Raw genomic sequence first — 15,053 nt, forward strand, 5'->3', positions numbered from 1 at the left:
ATGTAAGGCAGCTAGGTCACTTAGTGAATAAAGAGAAATCTCTTAAGACAGGAGGTCCTGGATTCAAATCTCACCTTAGATACTCCCTAGCTGTGTGAACTTAGGCAAGTCACTTAACTAAGACTGCCTACCCCTTTTCACTCTTCTGCCTTGGAACCAATACCTATGATCAAGTCTAGAACAGAACATAAGAAGGTTTTTTTAAAGGTGAAAGAGAGGAACTTGTTAAGTATGAGGTGATTGACTTACTATAAAGAAGAAATTACAAAAGAAAAGTAGCATAAATATATTATGGGAGATAAACATCTAGGAAAAAAAGGCCATACACAAATGTAAAGAATAACCAAATCAAACTGTCATTACTATCCACTGGCCCTTAGTAGGTTGGGTGAACCCCCCCAGTGAATGCTTGGGACATGATCCAAGTTAACACAGTGTGGGAATGCATGTATAAATTGTGATCTCTAATGCTGAAGGGAAAATTCATATGCACTGACACCATCATTGTATATCAGTTTCCACTGAAGTATCCCCTGGACCAACATACTTCAGCCTCAAGGAAAAAAGTGACATTATATTTCTCCTATACCTCACAATGATCAAAATAGTTTTTTCTATGGACACATGACACCAGTGATGTGTCCCACACTCCCACAGTTGTACATTGTAATAGTATATTCAAAAAAGTTTTAGTAATAAGGAATTTTACTATTAATTTGTAGCATTTTATTTGTATGAGACAAGACTTTTTGATGTAGTTCTCATAAAGAAAAAATACTGATCTCAATGAGTGGTTAGAAAATAATTATGAGGAACAATATTATCAGTGGCACATTTTAAGAAACACTGAACAGAGAAATAAGTCTCCACATCACATTAAGACTAGCATAGCACTTAACATAGCATCTGGCATATAGTATGGTTTCTTCATAAATGTTTGCTGGATTGATTCGACTGTTATGGTTATTACTTTTATAAGCCATAAATAAGAAAATTATGAAGTATTATACCAACAAATATCTTTGTAATCTTTATTGTATGCTTAAGATTTATTTGTATATTGCTAATCACTTATAATTCCTAAATGCTATTTTAATAAAATATATACTAAGAAAATTATTAATGAAAAGAGTCACTTCATAAAGTGTAAAAATCAATGGCATATTTGTTTGCTGCCTAAAAGAAAGCATTTGATTCAACAGAGAAAAACACTGCCTTCCATGCTGTCCAGACCAATACCTATATTAAAAATCATATATGATTTTCTGAAAGATGAAAGAAATACAGCTTTTAACACCCCCGATTACAAACATCAATGCAAACATAAAATAGGAAGATGCATGTTTACCAAAGGTGTTTGTCACAGAAGAAGACCAACACCAATTCCATATGGGAGAAAGACTCCTTATTTTTGTCAGGTCTTCCACTTTACAAATAGCATCAAACCCTATAGCATTGCTGAGACTCCTAAATGAGATTCACACACTCAAAAATTCAGCATATCTTCAAAGGAAAATCAAGTGAAGAAAGAATGCCATATTATCATATGGATATGATACATGAGAATATTCCCCATACATCTTCCTGCCATGCCATTATCATCCAATCTGGTAGACTATGCTCTGATTTATGAAATTTCTACATCTCTCTCATGCTGTTCTCAGACTATTTTCAAGCCAAACTGTTTACCCTACCACCCTTCCTCTATGACCTTTTCCACTATTATCTTTGGGAATAGTAATCAAATCACTATTACCATTTCTAAAAAGATCATGTCAATGTATTGCTGCATGACTCTGTCCACAATTCCAATGTTTTCCCAATCTAAAATCTCCCTCTGAACCACTTCTTTCTATGTGTTATCTTCCCCTTTAGAATGTAAACTCTTGGAAGCTGCCAAGAAATTTTAGAAACAGAGGGTAAAATAGAAATTGAAAGAATTCACCAATCAACAGCTTTAAGAGATACAAAGATGAAAATGCAAAGGAACATCAATGCTAAATTCTACAGTTCCTGGATTAAAGAGAAAATGCTACAAACAAGAAAAAAAAATTTAAACTCTGGAGCTACAGACAAAATAACATAAGATTTAGTAGCCACAATATTAAAAGAACGAAGGACATGGAGCACAGCATTTTGCAGAGCAAAAGAACTGGGCTTACAATCAAGAATAACAAATTCAGCAAAGATGAGCATAATTATAAAAGGGAAAAAATATGGATAGTTAAGGAACTAAAGGAGTTTCAACTGTTCCTAGAGGAAAACCCAGAACTCTGCAGAAGATTTGATCTATAAGAAAATACAAAGGTAATGAAAGCCTAATTGTAAGCAACCCAAAAGGTCAAACTGTTTGATTCTTGATGGGAAAACATCATCTGTGGCCCCGGGAATAGCATCATTACCTAGGTATTTCAAAGGGGCAAGTATGGATGAAAGATTTGAGGTTGAAGGAATGGAATGGAATGAGATGAAATGGTAGTGGTATAAACCAAAAGGAGTCAAGGTAGAGTGGCTATTTCATATGGAGATAGAATGAGTGGAGGAACTGCAACAAAGAAGAAGAAAAGGGTGTGGAGGACTGAGAGTACTCTACTTTTCTTGTCTACCTTTCATTAAAGCTGGGATAAAGAAAGAGCAACATACACAATTAGAAGGGTAAATGTTTTTCTTAAAGTACAAAGAAACAGGAGGGAAGGGAAATGGGATAAGAAAGGGCCTGGAAAGAGAAAGAAGGACAAAGTGATAAGATAAGGAAGGGAAGGGAGGAACACCTAGAGGAGAATATATATATCAAGAGATAGTGGGGTAAGGTGAGGGGGAAAAGGGAATCAAGAAGTAGTAAGAAGAAGAAGGAAGGGATTTTTGGAAAGATAGATTGAATAATAAATGAAAGGTATGGGGCAAGGGATAAGGGATAACCTTTGGAAAGGTGGAGCAATTTGGAACTAGGAGGGCAAGGAGAGAGGATAAGTGGGATTTTAGGAAAGAAATATGAATAAGAGAGGTACTGGGCAAAGGAAACAGGATATCTGAGGAGGCATAAAGCAGAAAGAAAGGAAGAGAGGGACAAAGAGTGAGGAGTAAATAGAAATACACAACTAGTAACTATGACATTGAATATAATGGAATGAATTCATACATGCAAAGAAAATGGATAGCAGAAAGGATAAAAATCCAGGACATGATAATATGCTACTTACAAGAAACACACTGAAAATTAAAGACAAATATAGAGTGAAGATGAGGGGGTAGTAGTCATGATCTCTGAAAGAATTGGTGCTAAAATGGATATAATTGATAGGGATAAACAGGGTAATAGCATCCTGATTTTTAAAGAAAAAACTAAATGAGATACAGATGGGAAAAGAAACAAAATAATAATTTTCCCTATCAGAACTAGATAAATCTAGTAAAAAAAAAAGAAAAATTAAAAAAAAGAAAATTAAGGAGGTGAATAGAACCTTAGATAAGATAAATAAGAGATATTTAGAGAGCCTCTGTCCACCCACATGAGGTTAGCAGATCTAAACCTAAGTGTACACATAATCCAAACATTTTCTAGTGAGATAACAATGGCTTAGAGTACAAATATTGTGCAAAAGTCTTACCTTAACATTCATTATATTATGAAGGTAATCCTGCATCTCTGAGGAGGTAAGGCGCTGGAACAAAAGTTCCACTGAGTATGATCAAGCAGAAATGACTTGTTTTGGAAAGAATTATGATCCTATCAATAGATTGTGTCTTGCTACCTAAGGACCAATGTAGCTAAATATGGTCCTGTTAATAATTGTTAACTGAGAGCCAGATAGGCTAAAGTGATCAAGTCAAATGCTGATAGGAACATGGAGAAACAGATTTTGTTGCTAGAACATGTGATTTTTTTTTTTGAAAACAAGATGGAATTATACATTAAGAGCTGAAAAGCTGTTCATGTTCATTGACCTAGAGATCTCATTAACCTAGAGATCTCATTACTAGAGGTAAGCTATAAGAGCATTATTGAGAGGGTAAAAAGTTGTGATTTATGAAAATATTCATGAAGTGACAAAATAACCAAAAACACAAATGCAATGAATGGGAGAAATGGCTGAAAAGACTGATATTTGAATTAATGGATTGTATTATGTTATTGAAATGACAAATATTGGAAATATAAAGAAAATAAGGGAAACATGAAAAGATGAAAAGAGAAAAAAGAATAATATATACCATGATTACATTAAAAATAATAACCACAGAATCAAGAGAAAAAAGGATCCAAGTAAAATAAATCCAAAGGGAACTCAAAAGCAGAGGATGTTTATATGAGTATACATATGTAATTTACATATTTTAAACAAACTATAAATAAAGTGAAGTTCATGGTCTTGCACATAATCATTTTTATGCATTTATTTAGTTAAATGATTTTTGGTGGTGGTGGTAGTCATCAAGTATATAATACAAAAATAATAATATAAGCTCTTAGTAGGCAAAGACTGTTTTTCTTTTTGTATTTGTATCCCATTACTTATTTAGAACAGTGCCCAGCATACAGCAAGAATTTAACAAATGATTTTTTATTCATTCATTCTTTCTCTCTTCAAAATCTGATATTAGTTGGATTTACAATTTACGTGGCCTATCCAATAGCTTATATTCCTTGGGTACTTCCCATATGGGTATGGCTGGTAATTGGGCTGGACTGACTGTGAGAAACATCTCAGCAATTTTAATAAATTCATGCATCTCCTTAAAACAAATCCCATCTTTTTATTTTATTTTTATTTTTTATTTTTATTTTAGGCATATAGCCTAAGAGTCATGTGACAGTACAAATCTTCAAATAATGAAAAATGCAGGTCACTTAAAGAGAAATAGAAAAGTATCTGGGACTTGGGAGATTTTCTTTAATTTTTGGGTTGTGATGACAAAAGAATTCTTGTCAAGTGGCCAGCACATAGATGATAGCATATAGATCCTCCCCATAATCAGCTAGGCTTGTAATCACAAAGCCACAGCATATTATCAAAGAACTGATAAAGAGAAGGGCATAAAAGATATAAGAAAAATCCAACTGAAATGGAATGGTCTGTTCATGTAATTAAAGCAAGATTTGATAAACTTTTAATAACCCTCTCCTTTTTTTAAAAACCCTCACCTTCTCTAAGGCAGAAGAGTGGTAAGGGCTAGGCAATGGGTGACTTGCCCAAGGTCACACTGCTAGGAAGTATCTCTAAGTATCTAAGGCCAGATTTGAATGTAGGACCATCTCTGGTTCTGGTTCTCAATCCACTGAGTTACCCAGCTGCCCCCAACTCCTGTATCTTTATGGTACCCACATAATGCCATATATAGAGAGGTAGGTTCCCAGAAAGTTTAGTGGATCCTCCTATAGGGGATTTACAGGAGAACAGTGACAAAAATTATATGAGATTTGAGAAGGTATCAACAGACTCAAGTCTGGTAAGCATCAATCATCCAAGTACTAAAGTAAGTGAATAACTGAATATAACAGAACAGGAAGTACAGATTATCTTGTCTAATCAGTTGAGAATTATAATGACTACACATATTCATAGAGTCAAAGAAAAGGTAGGTGAAAGCATAAAACTAAAAATCAGGAATTCTTGAATATGAACTTTTTATGACTCAATTTCACACAAACTAAGATTTTCAGTAATACTGAATGATTTAATACAATTTTTTATAAATAATCATGCCACAAAATTCTAAGATTATATTTCTTAACTTGTTTCTACAGTTCTACATTTTAAATTTCATTCACTCTCTCCTTTTTTATAGCTCTATTACATATTGATATGAAAGGAATGCATCAAAATTCTATGCAATTTATCTCATAGACTTTCAAAATCAATACTTCCAGATTAGGCTAGATAAAATTAAATTTAAATTTAAATTTGAATAAATTTCCATTACCTCACAGTGCTGGCGTGAAGCTTGGATTTCACATTCATATTTGTTCTTTACAGATTCTAAGCAGAGTTCTCTATAGATTCCTACAATCAAAAAAAAAATTATGGTTATTTAAGTAACACGTATTTTTGTATTCATTTCTCTAAAAGATTCTTGCTTTCAGAAACTTACACAGGACCAACTTGGGAGAGGTTGATAGATGATTTTATTTTTCCATTAAAAAAATTTCTAAAAACTAAAAAAGATACCAAAGACACATAGGTAGATACTTATTGCATCATAACACATGGGGAAAGAGACTTTCAGAGAAGCCTGAAGCAGAACCAGGAAAGTAGGCAGGTCAGTTCTGAAAATAACATGTAGAATTTATTATATATCACTTTTTAAAAAGCAAGTAATATGAAATGTAGATTCACAAACTCATGTAAACTTTTTGTTTTGCTCTGTGTTGTATGGAAGTGTTCTCTCTACCTCAAAGCCTTCCTGCTTTCTCTCTTCCTTCCTCTATTAAGTTTGGAATAAACAATAAATGAAAGACCAGAAATTTAAGAACAACAAATGCAAAATCTTATATACTTGGGTTTAAAAAATCAACAAGATAGATATAAAAGGATACTATTTGACTTGAAAAAACCTGGGAGTTTTAGTTGCCTAAAAACTCAACATGGACTTCCGGTCAAGATGGCGGCTTAGAGAAAGCTAAAGGTCAGATCTCCGGAAAACCCTTCCCGACCGATCACAAACTATAAGCTCCTAAGGCGCCGAAATTCAAAACGATCAACAGCATACACCCTGGGAATCCTCCTCCTGGACCTGGACCTGGTTCAAAAGGTACAGCCCCCCACAAAAGCCAGAACCTGAGATCACTCGAACCTAAGGGGTAGGAGCACAGAGTCCAAGGCTCCAGGAAGCCGCAGTCCCGCCCCCCTCAGAGAGCGGGGTCCTCTGAAACAACAGAAACCCTCAGGGCGGGAAAGACAGCCTCAGGGGCCAGATCCTGCTATCCAAGTCTCAGTGAAAGTCACTGCTCTCAGAGCTCCAGGAAGCCGTGGCCCCTTCCCCGCAGAGAGCAGGGTCCTCTGAAACAACAGCAACCCTCAGGGTCGACAAAACAGCCTCAAGGCCAGCTATTCTGAAGGCAACTTCCGGAAAGCAACCCGAGACAGTCCAGTCGAGGGGGCACCTTAGCGGCAGGGAAACAGAGAGAGCCAGGGGAGAGTGTGGCCCCCTGGTCCGACCCTTCTATTCCAGTTCCAGTAAAAGTCATTGCCTTAAGGCATACTCAGTTTAACCCAGGGAAAGCTCATAGAACAGACAATCTGCCCAGGACTAAAGCCTCTGAACACCAGACAGAGATAAGAAAAGCTAATCCTCCCCATTCAGAGATGGCAAACTCCACAGAAGCACAGAAGCCCCCAAATCCCAAGAAAAATAAGAAGAAAGCAGCGACTTTGGACACATTCTACGGAGCCAAAATACAAAATACAGAGGAGATAGAAGACAATACGCAAGAAAATGCTCCGAAACCTTCCAAAGGAAATGGAAACTCTCCACAAACCCATGAAGAATTTGAATCAGAAATGACCAAAAAGATGGAAGCCTTCTGGGAGGAAAAGTGGGAAATAATGCAAAAGAAATTCACGTATCTACAAAACTGGTGTGATCAAACTGAAAAGGAAAACCAGGCTTTAAAGGCCAGAATCAGGAAACTGGAAGAAAATGATCGTGTAAAAGAGCAAGAATTAATAAAGCAAAGCCAAAATACCAAGAAATTAGAAGAGAACATAAAATATCTCACCAAAAAGGTGACAGATCTGGAAAATGGAGGGAGAAGAGATAATTTAAGAATAATTGGACTTCCAGAAAAGCCAGAAATAAACACCAAACTCGACATCGTGATACAAGATATGATCAAAGAAAATTGCCCAGAGATTCTACAACAAGGGGGTAATACAGCCACTGACAGAGCTCACAGAACACCTTCTACACTAAACCCCCAAAAGACAACTCCCAGGAATGTAATTGCCAAATTCCAAAGCTCTCAAACAAAAGAAAAAATCCTACAGGAAGCCAGAAAAAGACAATTTAGATATAAAGGAATGCCAATCAGGGTCACACAAGACCTTGCAAGTTCTACTCTGAATGATCATAAGGCATGGAACATGATCTTCAGAAAGGCAAGAGAGCTGGGTCTTCAACCAAGAATCAGCTACCAAGCAAAACTGACTATATACTTCCAAGGGAAAGTATGGGCATTCAACAAAATAGAAGATTTCCAACTTTTTGCAAAGAAAAGACCAGAGCTCTGTGGAAAGTTTGATACCAAAAAACAAAGAGCAAGGAATACCTGAAAAGGAAAATATTAAGGAAAGGGGGAAAATGTTATCTTCTTCTTTTACTCAAACTCTCTTCTATAAGGACTACATTTATATCAATCTATGTATACTAACATGTGGGGAAAACGTAATGTATAAATAAGGGGGAAAGAAAGACCAAATAGAATAATCTTTCTCACACAAAGATTCACATGGGAAGGGGAGGGGAAGAAAACTCCTATAAGAAGGAGAGGAAGAGAGGGTTTTTTACTTAAACCTTAATCTCAGGGAAATCAACTCTGAGAGGGAAAAACATCCAGATCCATTGGGATCTTGAATTCTATCTTACCCAACAAGGGTAGGGAGAAGGGAAAACCAAGGGGGGGGAGGGGGAGAGGGAAAACAAAAAGGGAGGGAAAGAGAGGGGGGAGGGGGAGGGAACAAAAAGGGAGGGACTAAAAAGGGAAACATCAAAGAAGGGGACAAGGGGGACTGATTCAAAGTAAATCACTGGACTAAAAGGTAGAACCGAAGAAGAAAAGGTTAGAATTAGGGAAGGCAATCAAAATGCCAGGGAGTCCACAAATGACAATCATAACTTTGAATGTGAATGGGAGGAACTCGCCCATAAAATGTAGACGAATAGCAGAATGGATTAGAATCCAAACCCTACCATATGTTGTCTTCAAGAAACACACATGAGGCGGGTAGACACCCACAAGGTCAGAATTAAAGGATGGAGTAAGACCTTCTGGGTCTCAACTGACAGAAAGAAGGCAGGAGAGGTAATCATGATATCTGATAAAGCCAAAGCAAAAATAGACCTGATCAAAAGGGATAGGGAAGGTAATTATATTTTGTTAAAAGGGACTTTAGACAATGAGGAAATATCATTAATCAACATGTATGCACCAAATAATATAGCACCCAAATTTCTAATGGAGAAACTAGGAGAATTGAAGGAAGAAATAGACAGTAAAACCATATTAGTGGGAGACTTAAACCAACCATTATAAAATTTAGATAAATCAAATCAAAAAATAAATAAGAAAGAGGTAAAAGAAGTGAATGAAATCTTAGAAAAATTAGAATTAATAGATATGGAGAAAAATAAATAGGGATAAAAAGGAATACACCTTCTTCTCAGCACCACATGGCACATTCACAAAAATTGACCATACATTAGGTCACAGAAACATAGCACACAAATGCAGAAAAGTAGAAATAATGAATGCAGCCTTCTCAGATCATAAGGCAATAAAAATAATGATTAGTAATGGTACATGGAAAACCAAATCTAAAACCAATTGGAAATTAAACAATATGATACTTCAAAATCGTTTAGTTGAAGAAGAAATCATAGAAACAATTAATAATTTCATCGAGGAAAATGACAATGGCGAGACATCCTTTCAAACCTTTTGGGATGCAGCCAAAGCAGTAATCAGAGGTAAATTCATATCCCTGAATGCTTATATTAACAAACTAGGGAGAGCAGAGATCAATCAATTGGAAATGCAAATGAAAAAACTCGAAAGCGATCAAATTAAAACCCCCCAGCAGAAAACCAAACTAGAAATCCTAAAAATTAAGGGAGAAATTAATAAAATCGAAAGAGATAGAACTATTGATTTAATAAATAAGACAAGAAGCTGGTACTTTGAAAAAACAAACAAAATAGACAAAGTACTGGTCAATCTAATTTAAAAAAGGAAGGAAGAAAAGCAAATTAACAGCATTAAAGATGAAAAGGGGGACAGCACCTCCGATGAAGAGGAAATTAAGGCAATCATTAGAAATTACTTTGCCCAATTATATGGCAATAAATACACCAATTTAGGAGAAATGGATGAGTATATACAAAAATACAAACTGCCTAGACTAACAGAAGAGGAAATAGAATTCTTAAATAATCCCATATCAGAAAATGAAATCCAACAAGCCATCAAAGAACTTCCTAAGAAAAAATCCCCAGGGCCTGATGGATTCACCAGTGAATTCTATCAAACATTCAGAGAACAGTTAATCCCAATACTATACAAACTATTTGACATAATAAGCAAAGAGGGAGTTCTACCAAACTCCTTTTATGACACAAACATGGTACTGATTCCAAAACCAGGCAGGTCAAAAACAGAGAAAGAAAACTATAGACCAATCTCCCTAATGAATATAGATGCAAAAATCTTAAATAGGATACTAGCAAAAAGACTCCAGCAAGTGATCAGAAGGATTATTTACCATGATCAAGTAGGATTTATACCAGGGATGCAGGGCTGGTTCAATATTAGGAAAACCATCCACATAATTGACCACATCAACAAGCAAACCAGCAAGAACCACATGATTATCTCAATAGATGCAGAAAAAGCATTTGATAAAATACAACACCCATTCCTATTAAAAACACTATAAAGCATAGGAATAGAAGGGTCATTCCTAAAAATAATAAACAGTATATATCTAAAATCATCAGCTAATATCATCTGCAATGGGGATAAACTAGATGCATTCCCAATAAGATCAGGAGTGAAACAAGGATGCCCAATATCAACTCTACTATTTGACATTGTACTAGAAACACTAGCAGTAGCAATTAGAGAAGAAAAAGAAATTGAAGGCATCTAAATAGGCAAGGAGGAGACCAAGTTATCACTCTTTGCAGATGACATGATGGTCTACTTAAAGAATCCTAGAGATTCAACCAAAAAGCTAATTGAAATAATCAACAACTTTAGCAAAGTTGCAGGATACAAAATAAACCCACATAAATCATCAGCTTTTCTATATATCTCCAACACAGCTCAGCAGCAAGAACTAGAAAGAGAAATCCCATTCAAAATCACCTTAGACAAAATAAAATACCTAGGAATCTACCTCCCGAGACAAACACAGGAACTATATGAACACAACTACAAACACTCTCCACACAACTAAAACTAGACTTGAGCAATTGGAAAAAGATTAACTGCTCATGGATAGGATGAGCCAATATAATAAAAATGACCATCCCACCCAAACTTACTTATCTATTTAGTGCCATACCCATTGAACTACCAAAATACTTCTTCACTGATTTAGAAAAAACCATAACAAAGTTCATTTGGAAGAACAAAAGATCAAGGATATCCAGGGAAATCATGAAAAAAAAAAAACACATATGATGGGGGCCTTGCAGTCCCTGACCTTAAACTATATTACAAAGCAGCAGTCATCAAAACAATTTGGTACTGGCTAAGAAACAGAAAGGAAGATAGAAAGGAAGTGGAATAGACTGGGAGAAAGCAACCTCAGCAAGACAGTATACGATAAACCCAAAGATCCCAGCTTTTGGGACAAAAATCCACTATTCGATAAAAACTGTTGGGAAAATTGGAAGACAGTGTGGGAGAGACTAGGAATAGATCAACACCTCACACCCTACACCAAGATAAATTCAAAATGGGTGAGTGACTTAAACATAAAGAAGGAAACCATAAGTAAATTGGGTAAACACAGAATAGTATACATGTCAGACCTTTGGGAGGGGAAAGACTTTAAAACCAAGCAAGACATAGAAAGAATCACAAAATGAAAAATAATTTTGACTACATCAAATTAAAAAGCTTTTGCACAAACAAAACCAATGTAACTAAAATCAGAAGGGAAACAACAAACTGGGAAAAAATCTTCATAGAAACCTCTGACAAAGGTTTAATTACTCATATTTATAAAGAGCTAAATCAATTGTACAAAAAATCAAGCCAATCTCCAATTGATAAATGGGCAAGGGACATGGATATCAAAACTATTAATAAGCACATGAAGAAGTGTTCTAAATCTCTTATAATCAGAGAGATGCAAATAAAAACAACTCTGAGATATCACCTCACACCTAGCAGATTGGCTAGCATAACAGCAAAGGAAAGTAATGAATGCTGGAGGGGATGTGGCAAAGTAGGGACATTAATTCATTGCTGGTGGAGTTGTGAACTGATCCAACCATTCTGGAGGGCAATTTGGAACTATGCCCAAAGGGCGACAAAAGAATATCTACCCTTGAACTATGCCCAAAGGGCGACAAAAGAATATCTACCCTTTGACCCATCCATAGCACTGCTGGGTCTGTACCCCAAAGAGATAATGGACAAAAAGACTTGTACAAAAATATTCATAGCTGCGCTCTTTGTGGTGGCCAAAAACTGGAAAACGATGGGATGCCCATCAATTGGGGAATGGCTGAGCAAATTGTGGTATATGTTGGTGATGGAATACTATTGTGCTAAAAGGAATAATAAAGTGGAGGAGTTCCATGGAGACTGGAACAACCTCCAGGAAGTGATGCAGAGCGAGAGGAGCAGAACCAGGAGAACATTGTACACAGAGACTAATACACTGTGGTATAATCGAACGTAATGGACTTCTCCATTAGTGGCGGTGTAATGTCCCTGAACAATTTGCAGGGATCTAGGAGAAAAAAACACTATGCATAAGCAAAGGATAAACTATGGGAGTAGAAACACCGAGGAAAAGCAACTGCCTGAATACAGCGGTTGAGGGGACATGACAGAGGAGAGCCTCTAAATGAACACTCTAATGCAAATATTATCAACATAGCAATGGGTTCAAATCAAGAAAACATGTAATGCCCAGTAGATTTACGCATCGGCTATGGGGGTGGGGGGGAGGAAAAGAAAATGATCTATGTCTTTAATGAATAATGCTTGGAAATGATCAAATAAAATATATATTAAAAAAAAAAAGAAGTTCTGGAGACCTGGGAGGACATGCGGCAAATAGAACCAAGAGTTCTTGTATAGACTGAACCTGAGAGAAACCCCATGGGAAGCAACAGTGACTTTATTGCTTTCCTCTTGTTTCCATATGTGCTTACCCGGTAGACTTCACTGAGTTCCCTTAAATTATAATCTTTCTCTTCAGTCTTTCCTCTCATTCACTGTCTGGGGGTGGCAGTGGGGTGATGGGGACTCTGTTTAAGATTAAGATTAGTTTAATTTTCAAAAGCTTATTTGTTTTGATTTTGTTTTGCCATGAAAAGGTCTAGTTCAATAAATTATACATTCATTACAAAAAAAAAACTCAACATGAATCAACATTGTGATACATGAAAACTAAGGAAGATAATGAAATCTTGGAGTGTTAAGAGAGGAATAACATTCAGAAATAGTGAAATGAATGCCCAGCTGTATTTTCTCCTGATCAACATATGAAGTGTCATTTTCAGTTCTGGGAACAAGAATTTTAAAATATCCAGAAGAAAACAACAAGAATGGTGAAAGGGTTCAAGCTCATAGCATTAGCAAGCTTAATTAAAAATTGAAAGCATCAAGGACATCTTAGACTGAGGAAGGAGAAGAAAAGGGGAAAAAACATTTATTAAGCATCTACCATAAATCAGGAACTGTACAAAGCACTTTACAAATATCTCATAACCCTGGGAACTAGGTGATATTATTATCCCCATTTTATAGTTGAGGAAACTGAGACAAACAGATGTTTAGTCACTTGTACCAAGGTAAGAAAGCTAGTGTATGTTTGAGGCCATATTTAAACCCAAGTTTCCCTGATTTGAGGCCCAATATTTTTTCCATTCTGCCAGCTTAGAGAAGACATAAAAACTATCTTCAAATATTTGAGTGTCAAATAGAAGGGGCGATTGAAGGGGTGTCATATACAACAGGGAGTAGATGTTTTCTTGACCCTCACAGGGCAGAACTAAGAATAAATGGGTAAACACTGAAAGAAGGAAAGTATGGGTATGAAGTAAGGAAAAAGCTTCCCCCAAACTAAAACTATCCAACAGGGTAATAGGGTGCTTCAGGAGGTAGTAGGTTTCTCCTCACCTGAGATCTTCAAACAAAAACTAGATGACCGCTTGGGATCACTGTTAGTTATCTAGATACCCTCTGATACTGTTAAAGTTGGAATAAAAGAGATTCTAGAATCTTATCTATGAGTATTCTATGGCAACTTTAATGTTCCCAGAGAGGCTCTTAAATTTATTAATTTGCAGCTGGAAGGGAAAGTTGAACATAATCTGATGTGAATTCTGGATATGGGGAGAACATATTCCAAACTATTCAGGAAAAATATTGTAAGACAACCTATCTCATGGACTAAAATTGAGAGAAGTCAGGTGTGAGGCATGCAAAGCCTCAAGAATGAAGCTATACTCCAAAGGGATTTAAAAGATTTGGGTTTGTACCCCAAAGAGATAAAAAAAAGTTTGTACAAAAATATTAATAGCTGCACTATTTTTTTGTGGTGACAAAAAATTGGAAAGTGAGGGGGGTGTCCCTTGATTGTGGAATGGCTGAATAAATTGTGATAAATGATGATGATGGAATACTATTGTAATATAAGGAATGATGAACTGTTTGATTTCTATATGAACTGGAAAGACCTCCATGAACTTATGCAGAGTGAAATGAGCAGAACCAGGAAAACATTGTATACAGAAAGTGAAAGGTTGTGGAATGACCAAATGTAATAGATTGCTACTAATATGCAATGCAATGATCACAAACAATCCCATGGAACTTATTAAAAAGAATGCTATCAGGGACTTCCGGGTAAGCATGGTGGCAGTCTATAGATGGGATGCTTCCTTTCCACAGCACCCGCCGATATAGACTACCTCAAAAGACCAAAACACCCAAATTCATAAGAATGAAGGGACTCTACAGTAGGGTGCAGCATTGAAGGTATGTGTGATTTGGGCATTTCCACAATATAAGGGGGTGAAAAAGCTCCCACCAAAACGTGAGTTAATCCATGCTCCCCCACCTGACCTATGGAGCCAGATTCACAGCCAGCTTG

General features: G+C 36.2%; 1 protein-coding gene across 4 annotated transcripts in view; it reads right to left on the reverse strand.

The window, feature by feature from the left end:
- Positions 1–15,053, reverse strand: part of BRMS1L (BRMS1 like transcriptional repressor) — a 211,102-nt gene that overhangs the window by 101,550 nt on the left and 94,499 nt on the right. For all 4 annotated transcript variants that reach the window (XM_056811028.1, XM_007473251.3, XM_007473250.3 and 1 more), the window contains one exon: positions 5,923–6,002. In XM_056811028.1, the coding sequence (XP_056667006.1) occupies positions 5,923–6,002 (80 nt within the window). The remainder of the gene's footprint in view (positions 1–5,922; positions 6,003–15,053) is intronic.

Source organism: Monodelphis domestica, chromosome 1 (genome assembly GCF_027887165.1).
Source record: "Monodelphis domestica isolate mMonDom1 chromosome 1, mMonDom1.pri, whole genome shotgun sequence".
Taxonomy (NCBI): Eukaryota; Metazoa; Chordata; class Mammalia; order Didelphimorphia; family Didelphidae; genus Monodelphis; species Monodelphis domestica.